The following is a 19026-nucleotide window of genomic DNA, read 5'->3' as shown; positions in this document are numbered from 1 at the left end:
GGGTGTGGCTGCTGGAGACCCTTAAGACCTGAAATGCTCATATGTTCTCTCTCTGCCTCATGGATTTTGGACACTGAGCTGGAGGAGGAAAGAGCTCCCCAGAGAACAGCTTGGACCTTGCCTCACCCTTCCAGGATCCTGCTACAATCCCTTATTTCTGTCTTGTGAGTTAACCCCCAAATAAATTCCTTTGATCATTAAGCTGATTCCATGGATTGATAATGATATAACTGCATTATTTTTGCTTTTTATTTTATTTTCTTGGTTCCCTTTATTTGTTTGCTTGCTTGTTTTTAGAGGAGAGAGGGAAAAATATAATACTTGATCGGGTAGGGAGGTGGGAGGAATCTAAGAGAACTTGGGAGAGAGGAAAATATGATCAGAATATAATATTATATGAAAAAATTTATACTTAATAAAAGCCAGGAGCTCACATTGTGATGGCAATGGTCCCATCCTCTATGACAAGAAACATGTTCCTTTGACTGTGTATTACTATGAAGGCTGACAGCTCTAAGTTAGAGACTGCTCAGGCTCTGAAGCTACATCCCTGCCTCCTGTGGGTTGCTTCCAAGCAGGTCTTAGAACTCTGAGCCCTGGTCTGGCAGAGAACTAGATTGTCCCTGCTTCCTCCCTCCCTGGGTAAGTTTGCTGAGGAGAGGGTCTGAAAGCACTGAAGAAGCAGGAAGAATGCCTAATTCCCCAGGTTCTCCTCCTCCAATGCACAACTCAGTTTCTGTTTGCCGATACATACTCCCTAATGCATTCAGGGACACTGCTGAACCCTGACATTTGCTATCACCAGGGATACAAACTCAAGGGCCTCTAGAGGAACTAGCAACCTGCTGGGCCCAGAAAAACCTCTCTGGACCAGCATTGACTCCTGGCAAACAGACAGAGCCTCTCAATAAATGAAGCTCTGAATCTCACAACATACTTGTAACCACCACCCAGCCCACCTGCACACAGCATCTACTATTGCAATGGAAAAAGGACATCTACAGACTCCAGCTACCACCTGCTGACCCCAGAACTGTGAGGTACAGAAAAATAAAGCCATCTTAAACTTCCTTCAACCTAATCCATTCTCAGCTATTAAAGAAGAACATTACTCTCATGGTGTTATTTATATAAACAACTTAATACATTGTAACACACATTGTAAAATATATAAAGAGCTCAATATAGGTGCTCCTTTAAATTAATAGTGGAATTAGTGATGCTGAGTCAATTAGCATAGCTCAAGAGCCAAGTAAGCCTTGCTGTGGGCTCCTCAAACAACAACAGTAAAATTACTACTAAAAAGAAACTAAAACATAAAGAGAAAAATCCTTGAAAATGAATGATCCTGAAGACCTCATCAACAATCCCTTTGTGTCTGTGCACATTTGCCAATAAAACAATATAGATTCTATATAAAGGCTCCCTTAGGTCATACATCAGGATCATCCTTGATCCAATCACTTCTTATAATAAAAGTACTATTGTATCTAGTATGGCTCACAGAAGAAATAAAAGTTCCAATTTATAAGTTGCTTTAATATCTATATTTTCAACTTTTACCATAGAAAACTTACAAAAATTTAAACATTACCAAGTTAAACCAAGTAAAAAGGGAATAATACAAAATTTAGAAAACTTGAAATTTCTTTTCCTGAGTTTATGCACGTAATTTCCCATCTTTACACCAGAGCAGCAGCATACCTTTTGGTATGATATACTTTCAGCCAGGTGAACATCCTCCTGATTCTTGAGTACTTTTTGTGTGTCCATATTGAGAACCTGGAGCTGCTGGATCAGCTCAGCTTGCTGTGCTGTATGTGCACTGTTCTGCTTGTACAGATTCTGCAGCTCCTGCAACTCTTTCCTGTTCAAAGCAAGCCATAAACAGAGAGAGGAATAAATAAAGATCACCTCAGTTAAATAATTATGTTCACCTAAGAGTATAGATCGGCTTCCTATTTTTCATCTATTATTTTTTATTGCAGGCAAACTTATTAATAAATGAAATAATGTATAAAGCATTTAATATTTATCACATACACCTAGAAAGTATTGACAGAGCTACTATGGCTTTCAAAGGCAAATACTTATCAACTTTCTTTTATAGCTTGATAGAAATAAAAATTCTGGATATATTGTCATAGAGCAGCCTTCTTACTGAAATTAAGTTAAAATTTCCGTTCCAAGAACTGATAAGCAATGGCCCTAACTATAGTTATCAGATAGTTTTAAATATAGCTTAAGCTTTAAGCTTCAAGCTTTCATTTTTACATAATAAATAACTTTAAGTACAGTGAAGAAAAAACAAGGCTAATAAAGTTTTCAAACCACAATGTGACTCTGGGGATGACGAGTAAGACGATGAGGCCAAAGGTCAGAAGGAAGGAAATAAACACAAGGGAATGCAGTCCTAGCAAACACCCAGGTGGACACTGGTGATAAGGGGGACAAATGACAGAGGAGGGAAGAGGGAGACTAAGAATGGAGGAGAACAGTTCCTCTGGGGAAGACTTCCAGATCCCTGTGGTAAGAAATCGCGTGGGACGCAGACTATATAAAAACTATAAATTACTTGGTTATTCTATTTGGACAAAAAGAATATTTATAGAAACAATTACTTGAGGCTCCATTACTTAGTTTGTTAGAACACCTTGCTTATACAGAGACATATATCACCAAAATACATTTCATTTTATATATTTTGGAGATCGTATTTTAAGTGGTAATTTTCTCTCTCTCTCTCTCTCTCTCTCTCTCTCTCTCTATATATATATATATATATATATATATATATATATGCTTCAAACTTGTTACTTATATACAAGAAAAGATTTAAAATAAACACATAAAGAGTTGCTGAAGACTAATGAAAATTACTACAGAGAAAATAAGCTCTGCTTTTTAGACATTTAAGACAAGAATGTTCTCGGTCAGATTGATAAACCCTGCACCCACACAGATAAATACATGTGCATAATCTATCTTCCTATGACTACTAAATGTGGAAATGTATAAAAATAACAGGTCAAACATTGGAGAGAGAATAAGGAACTGTACAGTGCCTCTAGGAAGTATGATAAAGAAAGACACACAGTAGAAGTCCATTCTGACTGTGCTGTTTTCTGTTGCTAAGTCAGAAAATTTAAGAAAGGAAATAAACAATAGTATGTCCACTGAGGACAGTGAGAGCCTGTTGGCCAAAAGACCTATGTAAATAAATGTTGCACTTGTCGAAGGAGCAAGATGAAGTTAAACACAAGTACAAGACAAAAATAAACACTCATTTCTCCTCCAATATTCAAATACATCATCTATTTCTTAATAAGAAAGCAAGGCTGATATACACAAAAATTATTTAAAATTCTAAATACATGCATCTTCAGCCATAACAAACATAATGTAGAGAAGAGAGACACTCACGTTACTATGAGGCACCAGAGCACTTTTGTATTACCTCATAGACTACTTAACAACCATACTGTTAGTAAGCATGAAATGACCTGGAGTGTGTTCTCTCTCTCTCTCTCTCTCTCTCTCTCTCTCTCTCTCTCTCTCTCTCTCTCTCTCTCTCTCTCTCTCTCTCTCTTTCTCTCTCTCTCTGACTAAATGAAAAATTAAAGAATAAAGAAAAATACCTATGGGCCACTAGGAAGGAAGGAATTTGTCTTGACCTATCTTGATATGAAAACCAAGAAAGGAAAATAACAGGACTTATTTAAAATAGGTGAGTTTGTATTGTACACTGAAGGTGAAATGTCCCTCACAAATTCATGTACTTGTGCACTTGTTTCTAGATGGTGATACTAGTTTGTGAGGTTATAGAACCTTCTAGACATGGGGCCTAGCTAGAAGACATGGAGCCATGGAGCTAGGTGGCTTGTGGGTTATTCCCCAGCACCAGATCCAATCTGGTCTTCTCTGCTTCCTAGTCAGGAATAGAGATGTGAGCAAGCTACCTCATACTGCAGCCACCATGGACAAGAACTTCTCATTTTTAAACACCATTATGAATGCCACAATGCTTTCCCCTCTGCAAAACTGGATATGAAAAGAAATCTTCCATCCTCTAAGTTGTTTCTGTCAGGTGTTTTGACAAATAAAAATAAATAATTCCAAGTACTTAAAATTAAGAAAAATTCACTGTGTATATTCAGAGGAAAAGTCTAGGAAATGATGAGTGAATGCATTGTTATTTTTAAAAACCAAGTCATGATCTATTAGTCAAGTGGAGCTCTTAGCTCCCCTAGGTAACTAGTACCAGTTTAGTGTACAGAACTCCAGATTTTCATTGCACAAACATATGTTCCTATGGAAGACATACTGTTATCATTCCAAGGTATTAACAATAAACATAAATGTTGACATACTGAATGACTAGTGATAGTCTGATGAAATTTAAAACAAAACTATACTTACCTGACGAGTGTAATATCCGTATCTTTTTGGAGAAGTTCAGTCTGTTTGTTACTCAACTGTAGTGACAGAGCATTATATTTGCTCTGTGATAACTCAATTTCTTTCTGTGCTTCAATTAAATTGTCTTCACAGGCCTAAAATTAGAGTACTTGTATTACAATATAATAAACATGATGCTTAAACAGAAGTATATTATAGCTACTCTATAAGATGTAGGGGAAAAGCTAGTAATGTTCTTACCAAAACTATATTTAGGCTTTTCACAATAATCAAATTTAACATATTTAAATATCAACTTTTAAAATAGTTTCAAAATATTTAGTAGATCAAGGGAAAGGCCAATTTTGAAGAATTTTAGGTGAAAAAAGTTCACAAAAAGCAGTAACTTATATTATTTATAGAATTTTTTCAGGAACTTATATATCATGATATAAAAATCAAACTAAAACAAACTGTAAAAACTACACAAAGTTTATTATTAAAGTTAAAATAAATCATGCAATTAACTTATTAAATTAAAAAACAGCTGAATTATTTAAATATTAAAAATAAATGAGGCGCAAAACTATACAGAGAAACCCTGTCTCGAAAACAAACAAACAAACAAAAAAGTATAAATGATAGTTATCTCCTTATTTGGTCCCTGTTTTAAATGTAAAAAAATAAATTAGCTAGCACTCAAAGAAAACAAAATATTTAAGACTGAGATTATGCTCTGCTCTCTTGATGATATTAAAACTTTCAACTACCATTCCCCAAAACTCACTTTTTCTTTCTAATAATTCTCTAAATCTTTCATTTTGAAACTATTTTTAAAATTTATATGTATTTTAAATACAGAAAATTAATTTCAATTGTAAAGAAACAATTATGCCTAAATGGAGTATGCCTATATTAACACCATTATTCATTATTTCCACAGCTGATCATCAGGTTTTAGGTTAAGTGCTAGAAATTCCCATTCCTTCACACAAAAAGAGTAACAGATACATATATACAACCAGAGATAAAAGCAAAGAAGAAACCCAGAAGGAAAAAGGAGAGAGAAAAGAGGTTTGTTCTGTTATGTGGGACAAAGTCTACAACAAGGACCTGACAAATGACCTGAATGAACAACATGAGTTTATCTCAGTACTCTGCTTGCTCTCTTTGGAGGTAGCTAGATACGTAACCAGAGAGGTAGCTAAGACAAATTACAGTGATGTAGAAGTGTCAAAGCTAAAAGGTCTGTAACAGATAAAACAACACAACACCAAAAAGGATGAAGAGCCAGTCAAAATCCCAGCATGGAGAGAGGGGGCCATCATGACGTCCACCTCTAGCTCAGAAGCTGTTGGCAAATGATGGCTTCTATGGGGAGGAAGAGTCCTGATCTTCAGGAATGAGCCCCCGAGGGCTACCTATGCTCCAGTAGATGGCCCATACTCAAGCACATACAGGCAGAAGCAAAATGACTCCATGGATTTAAAAAACAAAAACACAACAACGGGAGCATATGAAGTGAGCATGGAAAAGTCGTGGTGAGACAATGGAAGAATAGGAGAGGAGAGAATTGAAGGTAGATATAATCAAAACACACTGTATGGACATATGAAATTCTCAATAAAATTACTTTTTTAAAAGACAAAAAAAAAATAATAAACCCTGACACGTGGGGGGAACTAAATTTAAGCCACACAAGAAGATTGCAAGTTCAAGTTTGTTCTGGGCAATTTCAAGAGTATCTATCTCAAAAAAGAAAACAAAAAGGTTGGTCATGAACCTGATTTGGACCTTCTTTCTAACACGCTCAAAGACTTGGGTTCCATTCCCAGCCCTGGAGGAAAAAAAGAATCAACAAAGTGAACACTTGGAGAAAAACACCATCCTAGAAAAAACTGAAATATAGAGGAAAAACTTTGAAATAGATAAAATGAAGAAGAAATGAAGCAATTGTGCTACTAATATGAGAAAAATATATAGCTGGTACTAAAAATATAAACAGAGAGACCGATTGAAAAGCTACTAGATCCATCCAAACAAATAACATAAGAACTGTAGAGTCTGATCTGGAATATATTTAAAGATAAAAGTGACAAATATCTGTCATTGAGGAATCACAAGGTAGTAAGACAAGTAAGTGTTGTATAGTAACTTCCTCCAAGAGAAAACTGCCCATCTTGGAGGGAACTCCTTAAGACACAGGATGTTTTTATTTTATTTTATTTTATTTTATTTTATTTTATTTTATTTTATTTTATTTTATTTTATTTTATTTTATTTTATTTTATTTTACAATACTATTCAGTTCTACATAACAGCCACAGATTCCCTTGTTCTCCCCCTTCCTGCCCCCTCCCCTTCCCCCCCAGCCCACCCCCCCATTCCCACCACCTCCAGATCAAGATGTTTTAAGGGGATATGAAACAACAGGTGTTCCGGGGGGGGGTGATATTCCATCCTGAAGGGAAGCTCATTAAGTTAAGAAAGTAAACAATACATAACACCAGGAAGTCCTGAAACTCACTAGATTCACTGGGCTCGTTCCTCCATAAGTATATATAATCTGTAAGGGTTGTGGAGAGATACTTTCAGCTGAGATGACTAGAAGAGATGCTACCACACAGATACTTGCTCAATCATGTTCACGATGCTCTATTCATAATAGACAGAAATTGGAAATGACCTATATGTCCCTCAACATCTGTGATGAATAGATAAAGAAAATGTGGTACATTTACACAATAGAATTATTACTCAGCCATTAAAAAATTGAAATCATGGCCGGGCGTTGGTGGCGCACTAGGGAGGCAGAGCCAGGTGGATCTCTGTGAGTTCAAAGCCAGCCTGGGCTACCAAGTGAGCTCCAGGAAAGGCGCAAAGTTACACAGAGAAACCCTGTCTCGAAAAATCAAAAAAAAAAAATTGAAATCATAAAATTCATATGTAAATGGATAGAACTAGAAAAAATCATCCTGGGGTAACCCAGACCTAGAAAGACAATGTTTTTGCTTATATGTGCATACTAGTTGTTAAGTCTTTGATAAGTCAGCTACAACCCATAGAATCACAGAGGTTAGGCACAGAATAAGGGACTAGATGAGACAGATAGATCTCCCTAGGAAAGGGAAATAGAATAGTTATGGATGGACAAAGGTGGGGGTCGGGGCTGGAACTGGAATATCAAGCAGGGAGGCAAGGGAAGAGGGTGACAAAAGAGGGAATATGGGCATAGGCAGGTAAAATTAAAGGCCAATGAGAGGCAATATGGAAACCTAACACAGTAGAAGCTTCCTAACATACATACATATATGAAGGGAATCTAAATGAAATTGACAAATAATGTCGGAGTCAGAGCCCCATCTGGACATCTTTTGCCATCAAATGAAGCTTCCAGCACCACGTGTATGGGCTACATCTAATTGAGTTGTTGGCCAAAGGGGTCCCATGGGAGCCCCCAAACCACCCAGGCTATTGCCACAGCTATAGGTTGCTCTCCACAAACTGGCAGGTAAGGCCCTGTTGCTGAAGACAACACCTGCGCAACTCACTAAACATGAAGTTGAACTGGTGCCTACCTAGAGTTTTCACCCCTAGGGGCTAGTGTTCTTGGTACTGGAGAGTACTCTGCAGATTACCAAAGGAGAAATGTAAACATCAACAAAGCCATAAACCCTCCCACGTAAAATGCTGTCCTGCCTGCAAAATATGCTAGGGCAATGGTGGCACAAAGCTTCTGGGAGTAACCAACAAATATTTGATTTGTTAAGATCCACCCTGTAAGATGGCACCCATACCTGATCCTGTTTGGGTAACCAAAAACCTGAGCCTAGATAGCCCAGGGACCTATGGTGAAACCAAATTATTACTGTTCTACTTAAGTAATGTAGTGTTAAAATGACTTCTGGTGACTTTTGCTATATACATAGATCAGTGTCTTGCTTGGCTATCATCAGAGAAGCTTCTTTGTGCAGCAGAAGGGAAAAAAAATATAGATACCCACATCCAGACAATATACAGAAAGTAGGAAATCTTGAAACACTCAGTCCTAAGTGGGTTGTCTCCATCAAATCCCTCCCCTCAGAAATCAGGAAGCTCCACAAAAGAGGAGGTAGAAAGAGTTTAAGAGCCAGAGGGGATGGAGGACATCAAGGAAACAAGAACTACTACACACAAGAGGACCAATACACATATGAACGCACAGAGACTGGGGCAGCATGCACAGGGCCTGCATGGGTTGCACTGGGTCATCTATGTACATATTTTAAGTTTAGTGTTTTTATTTGACTCCCAAGTGAGTGCATGAGTGGGTCTCTGACTCTAGTGCCTTCTCTCAGGCTATTTTCTCCTTTTTTTTAAACCCTATTGGTCCTCTGCATATATAGCATAGCTTCCAATTTGTTTCTCTTATTGGAATCCTGAGTGTGTGAACAAGTGTGTCTAAGGCTCTCTGTCTCTTTCTTGTACCTTTATTTGTGCTTGATTCCTTCTGTTTGATTGTTTGTCCTATTCTGATCGTTTGTGTTTGTTTTATCTTATTATATCTATTATATTATAATCCCTTAGCGATCTGTTTGTTTTCTAATAAGAGACAGAAAGGGTATGGATCTGGATGCAAGAGGAGGCAGGAAGGAACCGGGAGGGGCTGCAGGAGAGGAAACTGTAATCAGAATATATTATATGAAAAAAATCAATTTTCTCCTCCTTTTTTAGTTTTTTTTTTATTTTGTTTTGTTTTGTTTTTAATTTTGTGTGTGTTTTGTCAGCATGTATTTAAGTATACAATGTGCATGCAGTACCGATAGAGGCCAAAAGAGGGCTCAGACCTTAATGTGGAATTACATGTAAATGCTGGGACTGGAACACAGGGCCTTTGGAGTTACAGTCAGAGCTCATAAAGGCTGAGCCATCTCTCCAGCCTCCTGCCCCCACGCTATTGTCAATAAAAAAATAACCAAAATAAATAAACAAATAAAATAAAAGCATCCCAAAAGAGCCGGGCGGTGGTGGCGCACGCCTTTAATCCCAGCACTCGGGAGGCAGAGGCAGGCGGATCTCTGTGAGTTCGAGGCCAGCCTGGACTACCAAGTGAGTCCCAGGAAAGGCGCAAAGCTACACAGGGAAACCCTGTCTCGAAAAAACCAAAAAAAAAAAAAAAAAAAAAAAAGCATCCCAAAAGAACCCAACAATTTTGGGGGATAACTTTCCCTTTTTGTCTGTGAGTCTCAGATAGCTCAGTTGTGTAGCAGAGGATGAGCTTGAAGTTCTTTCTGACCTCCTGACAGCACTGCCCAAATGCTGAGCTCTGTAGACTGCTGGGAACTGAACTAAATAGACTCTAAGCACTGACTATTCAACTGCAAGTCAAATAATAATACAAAGGACACTTCAGAATTTGACCCCAAAATCAGCAAGCAACACAATTGATAGTAAAAATGTTTCTAAAAATTAAAAATAATCTTGGTGTATATTAAAGGCTGTTTAATGGCTTTAAGCAATTCAAAAGAGATGACAGTACAAAACAAGATATTAAACATGTATGTATTAAATTTGAAATGGCACATTTTTATTGGTTGTTAGTATGATATTACACACAAAAATACTCAAGAGTGTGTAAATACTCTAAACTAATAAGAACTTATTAACAAGATAAAAGCTTATTGTAAAACATGTATGTTTTTCCACATAACTCAATATTTATGACACCAACAATACAAATTGGCAAGAAATAAGTCTTATGACTGATGATTAATATACTTATAAAGCCATATAGGATAAAACAAAATATGACCTAAATAAAGATGTGCCATGATCATGAATGCAAAGAATCATTATTATAAGCTTAACAATTGCCTTTTCACATACCTTTACCTGCAAATACAGGTATATGAACAATCGTGATGTTTTTATATTGGAGTTGTTGTTCTAGAACTAAACCTCATGCTAGCCATAACATCAAAATAAGCCACAAAGGCTAGGAATTCTTCCAATTTGAAATTTCAAATGCAATCCTAAAACAGGGCTAATCAAATAGGACATAGAAACAGAAACAGACCCAGAAGCAGTCAAACTAATTATACTAAGCTTTGAGAGAGTATCATGTTTTTGAGGGAAAACTGCTCTATTTAATGTCATTGGCACTACTCTAATCAAATAGAAAACCCCACAATCTAAGCAATAAGCATTTTTCTTGTCATATTTTTCTGCATCCTACTTATCACTGTGTGACAAAGCTGAAGTGTTTTATTGCTTATGCATTCACACGTGTCACCACTAATACAAATTTCATGAAAGCCAGGTTTACACTGGTATTTCTCAGTTATGTTGCTGTCAGACACAGGCTCACTAAATTCTTCCATCCCTAACTTTTACAACAAAATCTAAGTGGTTCAGAAAGCTAATGATACATCTGTGGGCTGAACATGTTTAAACCCCAGTAATTATCTCTTTAGAATATAATCCTCTAAAGAATTGGGAAGGCTCTAATGGAGACAGCAGCAGCCAATATTCTGGAATTTCCTTACTAACTTTAATCATAGACAAGAACAAACTTTTCTCCCAAGTAAAATTCTATTGATCCTAGGCTACTATTTGCACCGTTCAAGCCAAAGGGTCTCCAGTGCTAGAAGTTTCTAACAGCTTCACAAATGCTTTTCCCACTCCACATTAGGAGTGAGAGATTCTAACACTGGAGACTTTGACAAGACTGACTGCATCACTCCTAGGATTCTCTAGGAATCTCGTTCCTGTTGGAAGATAGGTTCGCTGCAAACTAGCTTCTCATTATTTAAACCTTTCACTTCTTACAGAAGAAAAGGTTGTGCCGGGCGGTGGTGACGCACGCCTTTAATCCCAGCACTGGGGAGGCAGAGCTAGGCGGATCTCTGTGAGTTCGAGGCCAGCCTGGGCTACCAAGTGAGCTCCGGGAAAGGCACAAAGCTACGCAGAGAAACTCTGTCTCGAAAAAAAAAAAAGAAAGAAAGAAAAAAAGAAAAAAGAAAAGAAAAGAAAAGGTTGTCACTGTTAGTTTCCCAGCTGCTGGGAAGCAGCTCCTCTCTAATTTCACTGCTGTCTCTCCTGGTTCCCCTCTTTATGTAAAAAATTACAAGGATAACTTCCCACAGCAATTAACAAACCCCATCAAGATCCCCAGAACTTTAAAATGTTTTCCTGAAAATCCTATGGAATATTAGAGTATCCTAAAGAACAAGACAATTCTGAAAAAGACTAAAACTGTTAAATGACTCCTATTTCCTCACTTCAAACTGTATTATAAAGTTATGGTAGGAAAAATGATAAAACACTGGCATACAGATCATCCACAAGCCAAATGGAGGAGTATAGAACAGCCCTTAGTATAAAACTACTTCTGGCAAGGATATCAAGACTACTTGATGAAGAAAGGTCAGTCTTTTCAAGCCACGGTGTTGGGAAGGCTGTATATGCACAGAAAAATTAAATGGAACTTCATTTTCACCAGTATAAAAGGGGAACAGTAGGTCACAAGTGCGCTGATGGAAATGGGAAAAACAGGGGGCTCTAATTAGGGAGGAGAGGGAGATAAATACAGAAGAAGGGGGAGGAGTATAAAATAACAGTAAGGGTGTATGAAAAAAATCATAAGAAATCACACTATTAACTATCTCCCTAAAAATACCTACAATGCATGCAAGGTAATGTATAAATGTACATATGTAGTTTAAATGAAATTTCCCGTTCTGGGACCATCTAACCAAAAAAAAAAAAAAAAAATCCAATACCAGGCACAAGAAGCCCTCTTTTGAGCTGTTGGTCAGCTTTGTCCAAGAGACTCCCATATCATTACAGGCTATTGCTTCTGCCCTTGGCTGCCCTCCAGAGGTGGAAGGTAAACCTCTAATCATTACTGCATTTCACAAGCAGGGCCAGATGACCCTGAGCTGGAACTGACCTGAAAGCTTCCTCTCTGAGAACTAATTTTCAATGTATCAGAATGGCCGGGCGTTGGTGGCGCACGCCTTTAATCCCAGCACTCGGGAGGCAGAGCCAGGCGGATCTCTGTGAGTTCGAGGCCAGCCTGGGCTACCAAGTGAGCTCCAGGAAAGGCGCAAAGCTACACAGAGAAACCCTATCTCGAAAAACCAAAAAAAAAAAAAACAAAAAACAATGTATCAGAATGTGCCATGTAAGCTTCCAGCATACTGAAGCAATCAACAGTCCTACCCAGCTATGATGCCGGTGAACCATATCAATGACCAGCACAGCAGGATAACTCTTAAGGGCACAGTAGAGGCATGAATACCACGGCAGTAACTAGCAGTTATCAAATTAAACTTAAGACCTGTTCAACAAGATGGAAATCCTGTCTGGTACTGGAAACCTAACCAGCTACCATAGCTAATGAAGTCATGAAGCTTAGAGGGGAACATACAACCAACATATACTAAACCAGCACAATTCCTAACTACAATCTACTATTTGTAGCCCTTACCCGTGTTCTGCTTGAATGAGAATGGGACCATCAACTCAAATATTTGAAGACTTGTTCCCCAGTTAGTAGAACAAGTTTGGGAGGAGTTAGGAGGTATGTCACTGGGAGTGGGCTTTGAGGTTTAAAAAGTTAGCACTCCTCCCTCTCCTCCTCCTCCCCCTCCCCCTCTCCCTCTAAGATACCCACATCAAAGAAACTCCTCGTTGCAACAGAGACCATTACCAAAAACCACAGCCAATCAAAATGCATTTGTGGAGCCCAGTCCCAATAGATACTTCTACAATACATTCCTGCACCTAAGACTCTTGGGAATCACTGTGGAAGAGGGGACAGAAAGACTGTTAGAGGCAGGGGAACAGGGAGTTTGCTATGAGACTATGCCTTCTAGGAATATCACAAGCTACCCCCAGAGACTCATAGTCTTACCAACATGTCTGGCTAAACATGAGCTGAACAAGGACAAGAGACCTGCTAACATGGAGTGGTACAAAGCTCATGAGGCCTCAAGCCTACACAAGAACTACAGACAACTGAAGAATGCTGAAAACAGGAGAAATGGTCACCCTCAGGGAAAAGCACACCAATTGGTTATCCAATACCAAATGGTCAGCCATGAAAGCACACATACATGTAACATAAAGACTGAGGAAGTTATAATTAGGAATATACATGTATATATGTATATAATATGCATACAAGAATTAATTTAAAAAGATATGAACTTAAAAGAGAACACGAAAGAGTGCACAGGACGGTTTGGAATGAGAAGTGGGAAGTGAGGGATAATGTCTGTCGTGGCTAGGGTTTTATTGTTGTGAAGAGACACCATGACCACTGCAACTCTTACTAAGAAAACATTTAATTGGGGTATCTCCATTACAGTTCAGAGGTTCAGTCTATTATCATCATGACTGGGAGCACGGCAACAAGCAGACAGATGTGGTGCTGGAGCTGAGAGTGGTACATCTTGCTGACAACAGGAGGTCAACTGACTCACTGGGTGGTATCCTGAGCACAAGAAACCTCAGAGCCCACCCCCATAGTGACATACTTCCTCCAACAAGGCCACACCCACACCAACAAAACCAAATCTCCTTAATAGTGCCACTCCCTGTGAGATTACAGAGGTCTGATTACATTCAAATTACCACATTCCACTTCTGGCCCCCATAAGCTTATAACAATATCATAATGCAAAAATGCATCTAGTCCAACTTCAAAAGTTCCCATAGTCTAGCACAGTCTCAACAATGTTTAAAAGTCCAAAGTCTCTTGTGAGATGCATGCAATCTCTTAACTGCAATCCCATATAAAATCAAAATAAAAAAGCAGATCTCATACTTCCAACATATAATGGTATAAGATATACATTACCATTCCAAAATGTAGGGAAGAGAGCATAGTGAGGAAATATTGAACCAAAGCAAGATCAAAAACCAGCTGGGAGAACTCCAAACTCTGTATCTTCATGTCTGATGTTGAAAAGCTCATCAGATCTCCAACTCCATTCAGTTTGTTGACTGCAGCACACTTCTTTCTCTTGGGCTGGTTCCACTCCCTATTAGCAGCTCTCCTCAGGAGGTATCTCACAACTCTGGCACCTCTAACATCTCCAAGGAAATCCAGGCTTCAACTCCCCAGCTTCAAGCAATGGCCTCTCTACCAGGCCTCCATTTAGGGACACCCCTGACACATGCCTGGTCTCACTGACTTTCTTTAGTTGCAGAGGGAGAATCCATAAGCCCTTTCGTCTATTCTTAACTCTAAAGCCAAAAGCATGTGGCCAAAGCTGCCCAGTTCTGCTGCTGGCTGGGGCTGGAACATGGCCCCCTTGCTCAATTATATCTTCACATGCTTTCTGTTCTTCACTGTCTTAGCTTGACTGTCCTGAAACTTGCTCTCTAGACCAGGCTGACCTCAAACTCAGAGATCCAACTGCCTCTGCCTTCCCAGTAATGGGATTAAAGGTGTGTCCCCACCACACCTGGCTCTAAGCTTTTCCTTTGTTCCTTTTCATAAATTGCAAACTTACCTTGACCTAAGGTTGTTGCTGGAGGGTTTCTCTCCAGGTTCCACCAAGCCCCGCAGTCCCACAATCCATGTATAAAATAATCACTCAGACGCTTATATTACTTATAAACTGTATGGCCGTGGCAGGCTTCTTGCTAACTGTTCTTATATCTTAAATTAACCCATTTCTATAAATCTATACCTTGCCACATCGCTTGTGGCTTACCGGCGTCTTTACATGCTGCTTGTCCTGTAGTGTCTGCAGTGTCTCTCCCCCCTTCTTCCCGTTTCCCCAATTTTCCTCTCTCCTCTCTCCTATACTTTCTGTCTGGTCACTGGCCATCAGTGTTTTATTTATATAGAGCGATATCCACAGCATAAGGTCACCACTCCCTTTATTCCATTTCTTATTCTGTTTATCTCCTTGAACACAGGACTTAGGTCTATTCCACTTCCTGGTGCTCTTTTTCTCCTCAAAATTTACATTTTGTAATTTACCCTCCTTAGCTTGCTCCTTGTCATTATAAATCTTCATAAGATTTACCACTAATAGCCACATGACAGAGTCTATACTAGGCTGTTTTGAGATTTCCTTTGTAAACAGAATTAATCCAAAATTCTTCACTTTTGCCTCAGGCAGACTCTGCAGATAAACACAAAAGGCAGCTACTTTCTTCAAAAAATATCACAAGAAAGATCTCTAGGCAACATACTAATTTTTTCTCTTCTGAAACCTTGTGAGTCCTCCCCTTCCAGTTCAAAGAACTCTTAGCACCACTGTCTTCCATGTTCCTACTAGTATGGCCCATTAAGCAGTGCTTAAAACATTCCATTGCTTTCCAAACTCAAAGGACCAAAATCCAAATTCCTCTAAACAAATGCATAGTCAGACCTATCACAATACCCCTGTCCCTGTTACCAACTTCTGGCTTAGTTAGGGTTTTCTATTGCTGTGAAGTGGCAACTCTTATAAAGAAAACATTTAGTTGGAATGGCTCACTTACAGTTTCAGAGCTTCAGTCTATTTTCCTTATAACCAGGAGCATGGTGGCTTGCAGGCAAACATAGTACTTGCTACATGTGGCTAGAAAGCAGCAGGAAGTTGACTGACTGACACTGAGTGAAGCTTAAGCAAAAGACCTCAGAGCTGCCCCCACAGTGACATACTTCCTCCAACAAGGCAATACCCACTAGAAGAGAGCCACACCTAAGAATGTCACACCCTATGAGATTATGGGGGCCAATTACATTCAAACCACTGTTGTGGAATATTATAATAACTAGTTAAAGATATGTTAAATTTGTTTATGCTGCAGAATATTACTTTAACTGTGTAAAGATATGTTACATTTGTTTATGCTGCAGAATATTACTTTAACTGTGTAAAGATGTGTTACATTTTTTATGCTGCAGAATATTACTTTAACTGTGTAAAGATGTGTTACTTTTGTTTACGCTGCATTTGTTTAATGATGAAAAGATGTGTTGCATTTGTTTTACCTTGCCTGCCTAAGGCACCTAATTGGTCTAATAAAGAGCCAAATAGCCAATAGTTATGCAGGAGAGGGATAGGCAGGGCTGGCAGGCAGAGAGAATGAATAGGAGGAGAAATCTCACCACCCAGGGCAAGAAGCCAGGCAGCCACCAGCTAGCTGGATGTTAGAAGCAGTGAAAGTGAGATATACAAAAGGAAGAAAGGTAAAAAACCTCGATGCAAAAGGTAGATAAAGAGAAACAGATTAATTTAAGTAAAAACAGCTAGCCAGAAATGAGCCTAGGCTAGGCTTAGGTATTCATAACTAGTAAGAAGTCTCACTGTCATGATTTGGAAACTGGTTAGTGGCTAAAAGAAAGAGCCTGGTACTAACCACCACAACGTCATTACATTACTATCACAAAAAAAAAATAAAAAATAAATAAATTTTAAAACATATAAGACTCAAAATTATTGAAACCCCTGAAGACAATCTCAAAATTAAACAACATAAATCATTTGTCTGATAGTTTAAGCTAAAGTATATGCTATACAAGTTTAAATTTTACTACCTTTCTAATTTACAAAGCATGTTTACACTTTAAAAAATGTCCATATTATTTAAGTTCAAATTTTATTGCTTTATTATTTTTGTTATATATTTTGTAAAAGAAAATCTGTTGACCTTAAAATAGCCAAGAAATTGAAAAAAAAAATCTTGAAGAAATTGTGGTGGAAAAACTTCATGACATCCAATTTAACAGTGATGATTTGACACAAAATATACAAGCAATGGGAGTAAATGAGCAAGAAAGCATAAAAAAGCACAGAAATGGAACTTTATAAAAACTAAAAGCTTGTTCAACAAAAGACAATAAATTCATTGAAAAGGCCCTATATGCTGAACGTATTTGCAAATTATATATATATATGTTAAGGAGTTAGACATCCAGAAAATAAAGAACTATCTCCTAACTATAAAATATTAAAATAGTCGTGCGGTGGTAGCACAAACCTTGAATCCCAGCACTTGGGAGGCAGAGCCAAGTGGATCTCCATGAATTCGAGGCCATCCTGGTCTATAGAGCGAGTTCCAGGACAGGCAATAAAACCACACAGAGAAACCCTGTCTTGAAAAAAATAAAATAAAATAAAAAATTTAAAGAACTACAATTAAGTTTTTTTTTTGTAAAAATCAAGGGATTTAAATTGACATTTGACCAATTATAAAATAAAAATTCTCATAAAAATATGCTCAAAATCACTATGATTTTCATCAGAGATATAGAAATCATAGCCACAATGAGATGTCATCTCACACCCACTAAAACAGCAACCACAAAAAGTAAGTTTATTCAGGGATATGGAGCAGCTGGAAGTCCTCTCCTGACCAGATTCTAACACTGTGGTGAACAGTATGGATGTTCTTCAAAACATTAGGAAGTAGCACAGGACAAGTGTGCTTTCTGGCCTAAGCAAAAAGAACTGAAGCAGGATCTTGAGGGTGACTTACAGATCATGTTCACGGCAGCATGATTTATAACACCCAAAAGATGGAAGCTATCCAATAACACACTTACATCAATGAATGAACAAAATGTATATAGGTATACAATGGAATTCTGAGCAGTTTAAAATGGAGGAAATCTTGTCAAACACAATGACATGATAAACTTTGAAGGCCTCATGCTAGGTGAAATAAAACAGTTACAAAGAAAAATGCTAAATGGCTTCAATCACATGAGATATGAAGTATATGAATTAGTCAAATTCACAGATACAGCAAGTAAAATAGTGATTATCTAAAGAAACTATTTCATTTCAGAAGGAAGGAAAGTTCTGGACATTCATTTTACTGTAATATAAATACATTTCACCAAACTACAATGAAAAATAATTAAGATGGTATCACTTTATGTTAGTTGTCTTTACCATAATAATAAAGAAAAAATTGCTGGCATTTACTACAACAACTATAAAGCTTGAATGGTTCCTTTTTTATGAGATATCTAGGGTAGCCATACTCTTATAAATAGAAAGTAGAATCATAATTGCCAGAAATCTTGGGAACAAGAAATGCAAAATGGAGAGTCCTTTGGATGGCTATGTAAGAACATAAATGTAGTTAACCTCACTAAATTGCACACTCAAATGCTCATTAGATATTGTGTTAATTTTAACATATACACATTTTACCACTGGCTTTTGTTTCCTTATGATAGGATTTCTTTGGCAGGGGAATGGGGTAAGGGGCAGTGTTACTATGTAGTCTTGTCTGCCCATAAGCCTACTAGGTAGCACAGACTGGCCTTGAAATTCCAACACTCTAACCACAGGCTCTTGAGTGTTATGATTACATGTATGCACCAACACTCACACTTGATCACTATATATATTTTTTAACTCAAGAAACAATCCATATTTAATTAAATCAGACTTTTAAGCATCTTGAGCACTAAGATACTGTCAAAATAATAAAACGCTCAACTATCCATTTTTAACATCCTAACAACTCAGAATGGTATGAACACTAAAGACATACTAACAATGAGATTAAGAGAAGAAATAGTAGAGGAGAACACAGCAGAAACTACAAGCTGGGGTCACCTGACCAAACCCATGTTCTGAAAAGCAACATTTGAGAACTTACTCTTCATGAAATAATCCAAACCAC

The 19026-nt window shown here is 37.9% G+C and overlaps 1 protein-coding gene across 10 annotated transcripts in view; it reads right to left on the bottom strand.

Moving 5' to 3' along the window:
- Positions 1–19026, bottom strand: part of Cntln (centlein) — a 260522-nt gene that overhangs the window by 160804 nt on the left and 80692 nt on the right. For all 10 annotated transcript variants that reach the window (XM_076564463.1, XM_076564465.1, XM_076564466.1 and 7 more), the window contains 2 exons: positions 4420–4553; positions 1705–1867 (listed from right to left, as the gene is read on the bottom strand). In XM_076564463.1, coding sequence (XP_076420578.1) covers positions 1705–1867; positions 4420–4553 — 297 coding nt within the window. The remainder of the gene's footprint in view (positions 1–1704; positions 1868–4419; positions 4554–19026) is intronic.

Source organism: Peromyscus maniculatus, chromosome 2, assembly GCF_049852395.1.
Source record: "Peromyscus maniculatus bairdii isolate BWxNUB_F1_BW_parent chromosome 2, HU_Pman_BW_mat_3.1, whole genome shotgun sequence".
NCBI lineage: Eukaryota > Metazoa > Chordata > Mammalia > Rodentia > Cricetidae > Peromyscus > Peromyscus maniculatus.
Note: the sequence above shows the minus strand (reverse complement) of the source record. Positions and strands in the feature narration are given on the sequence as shown.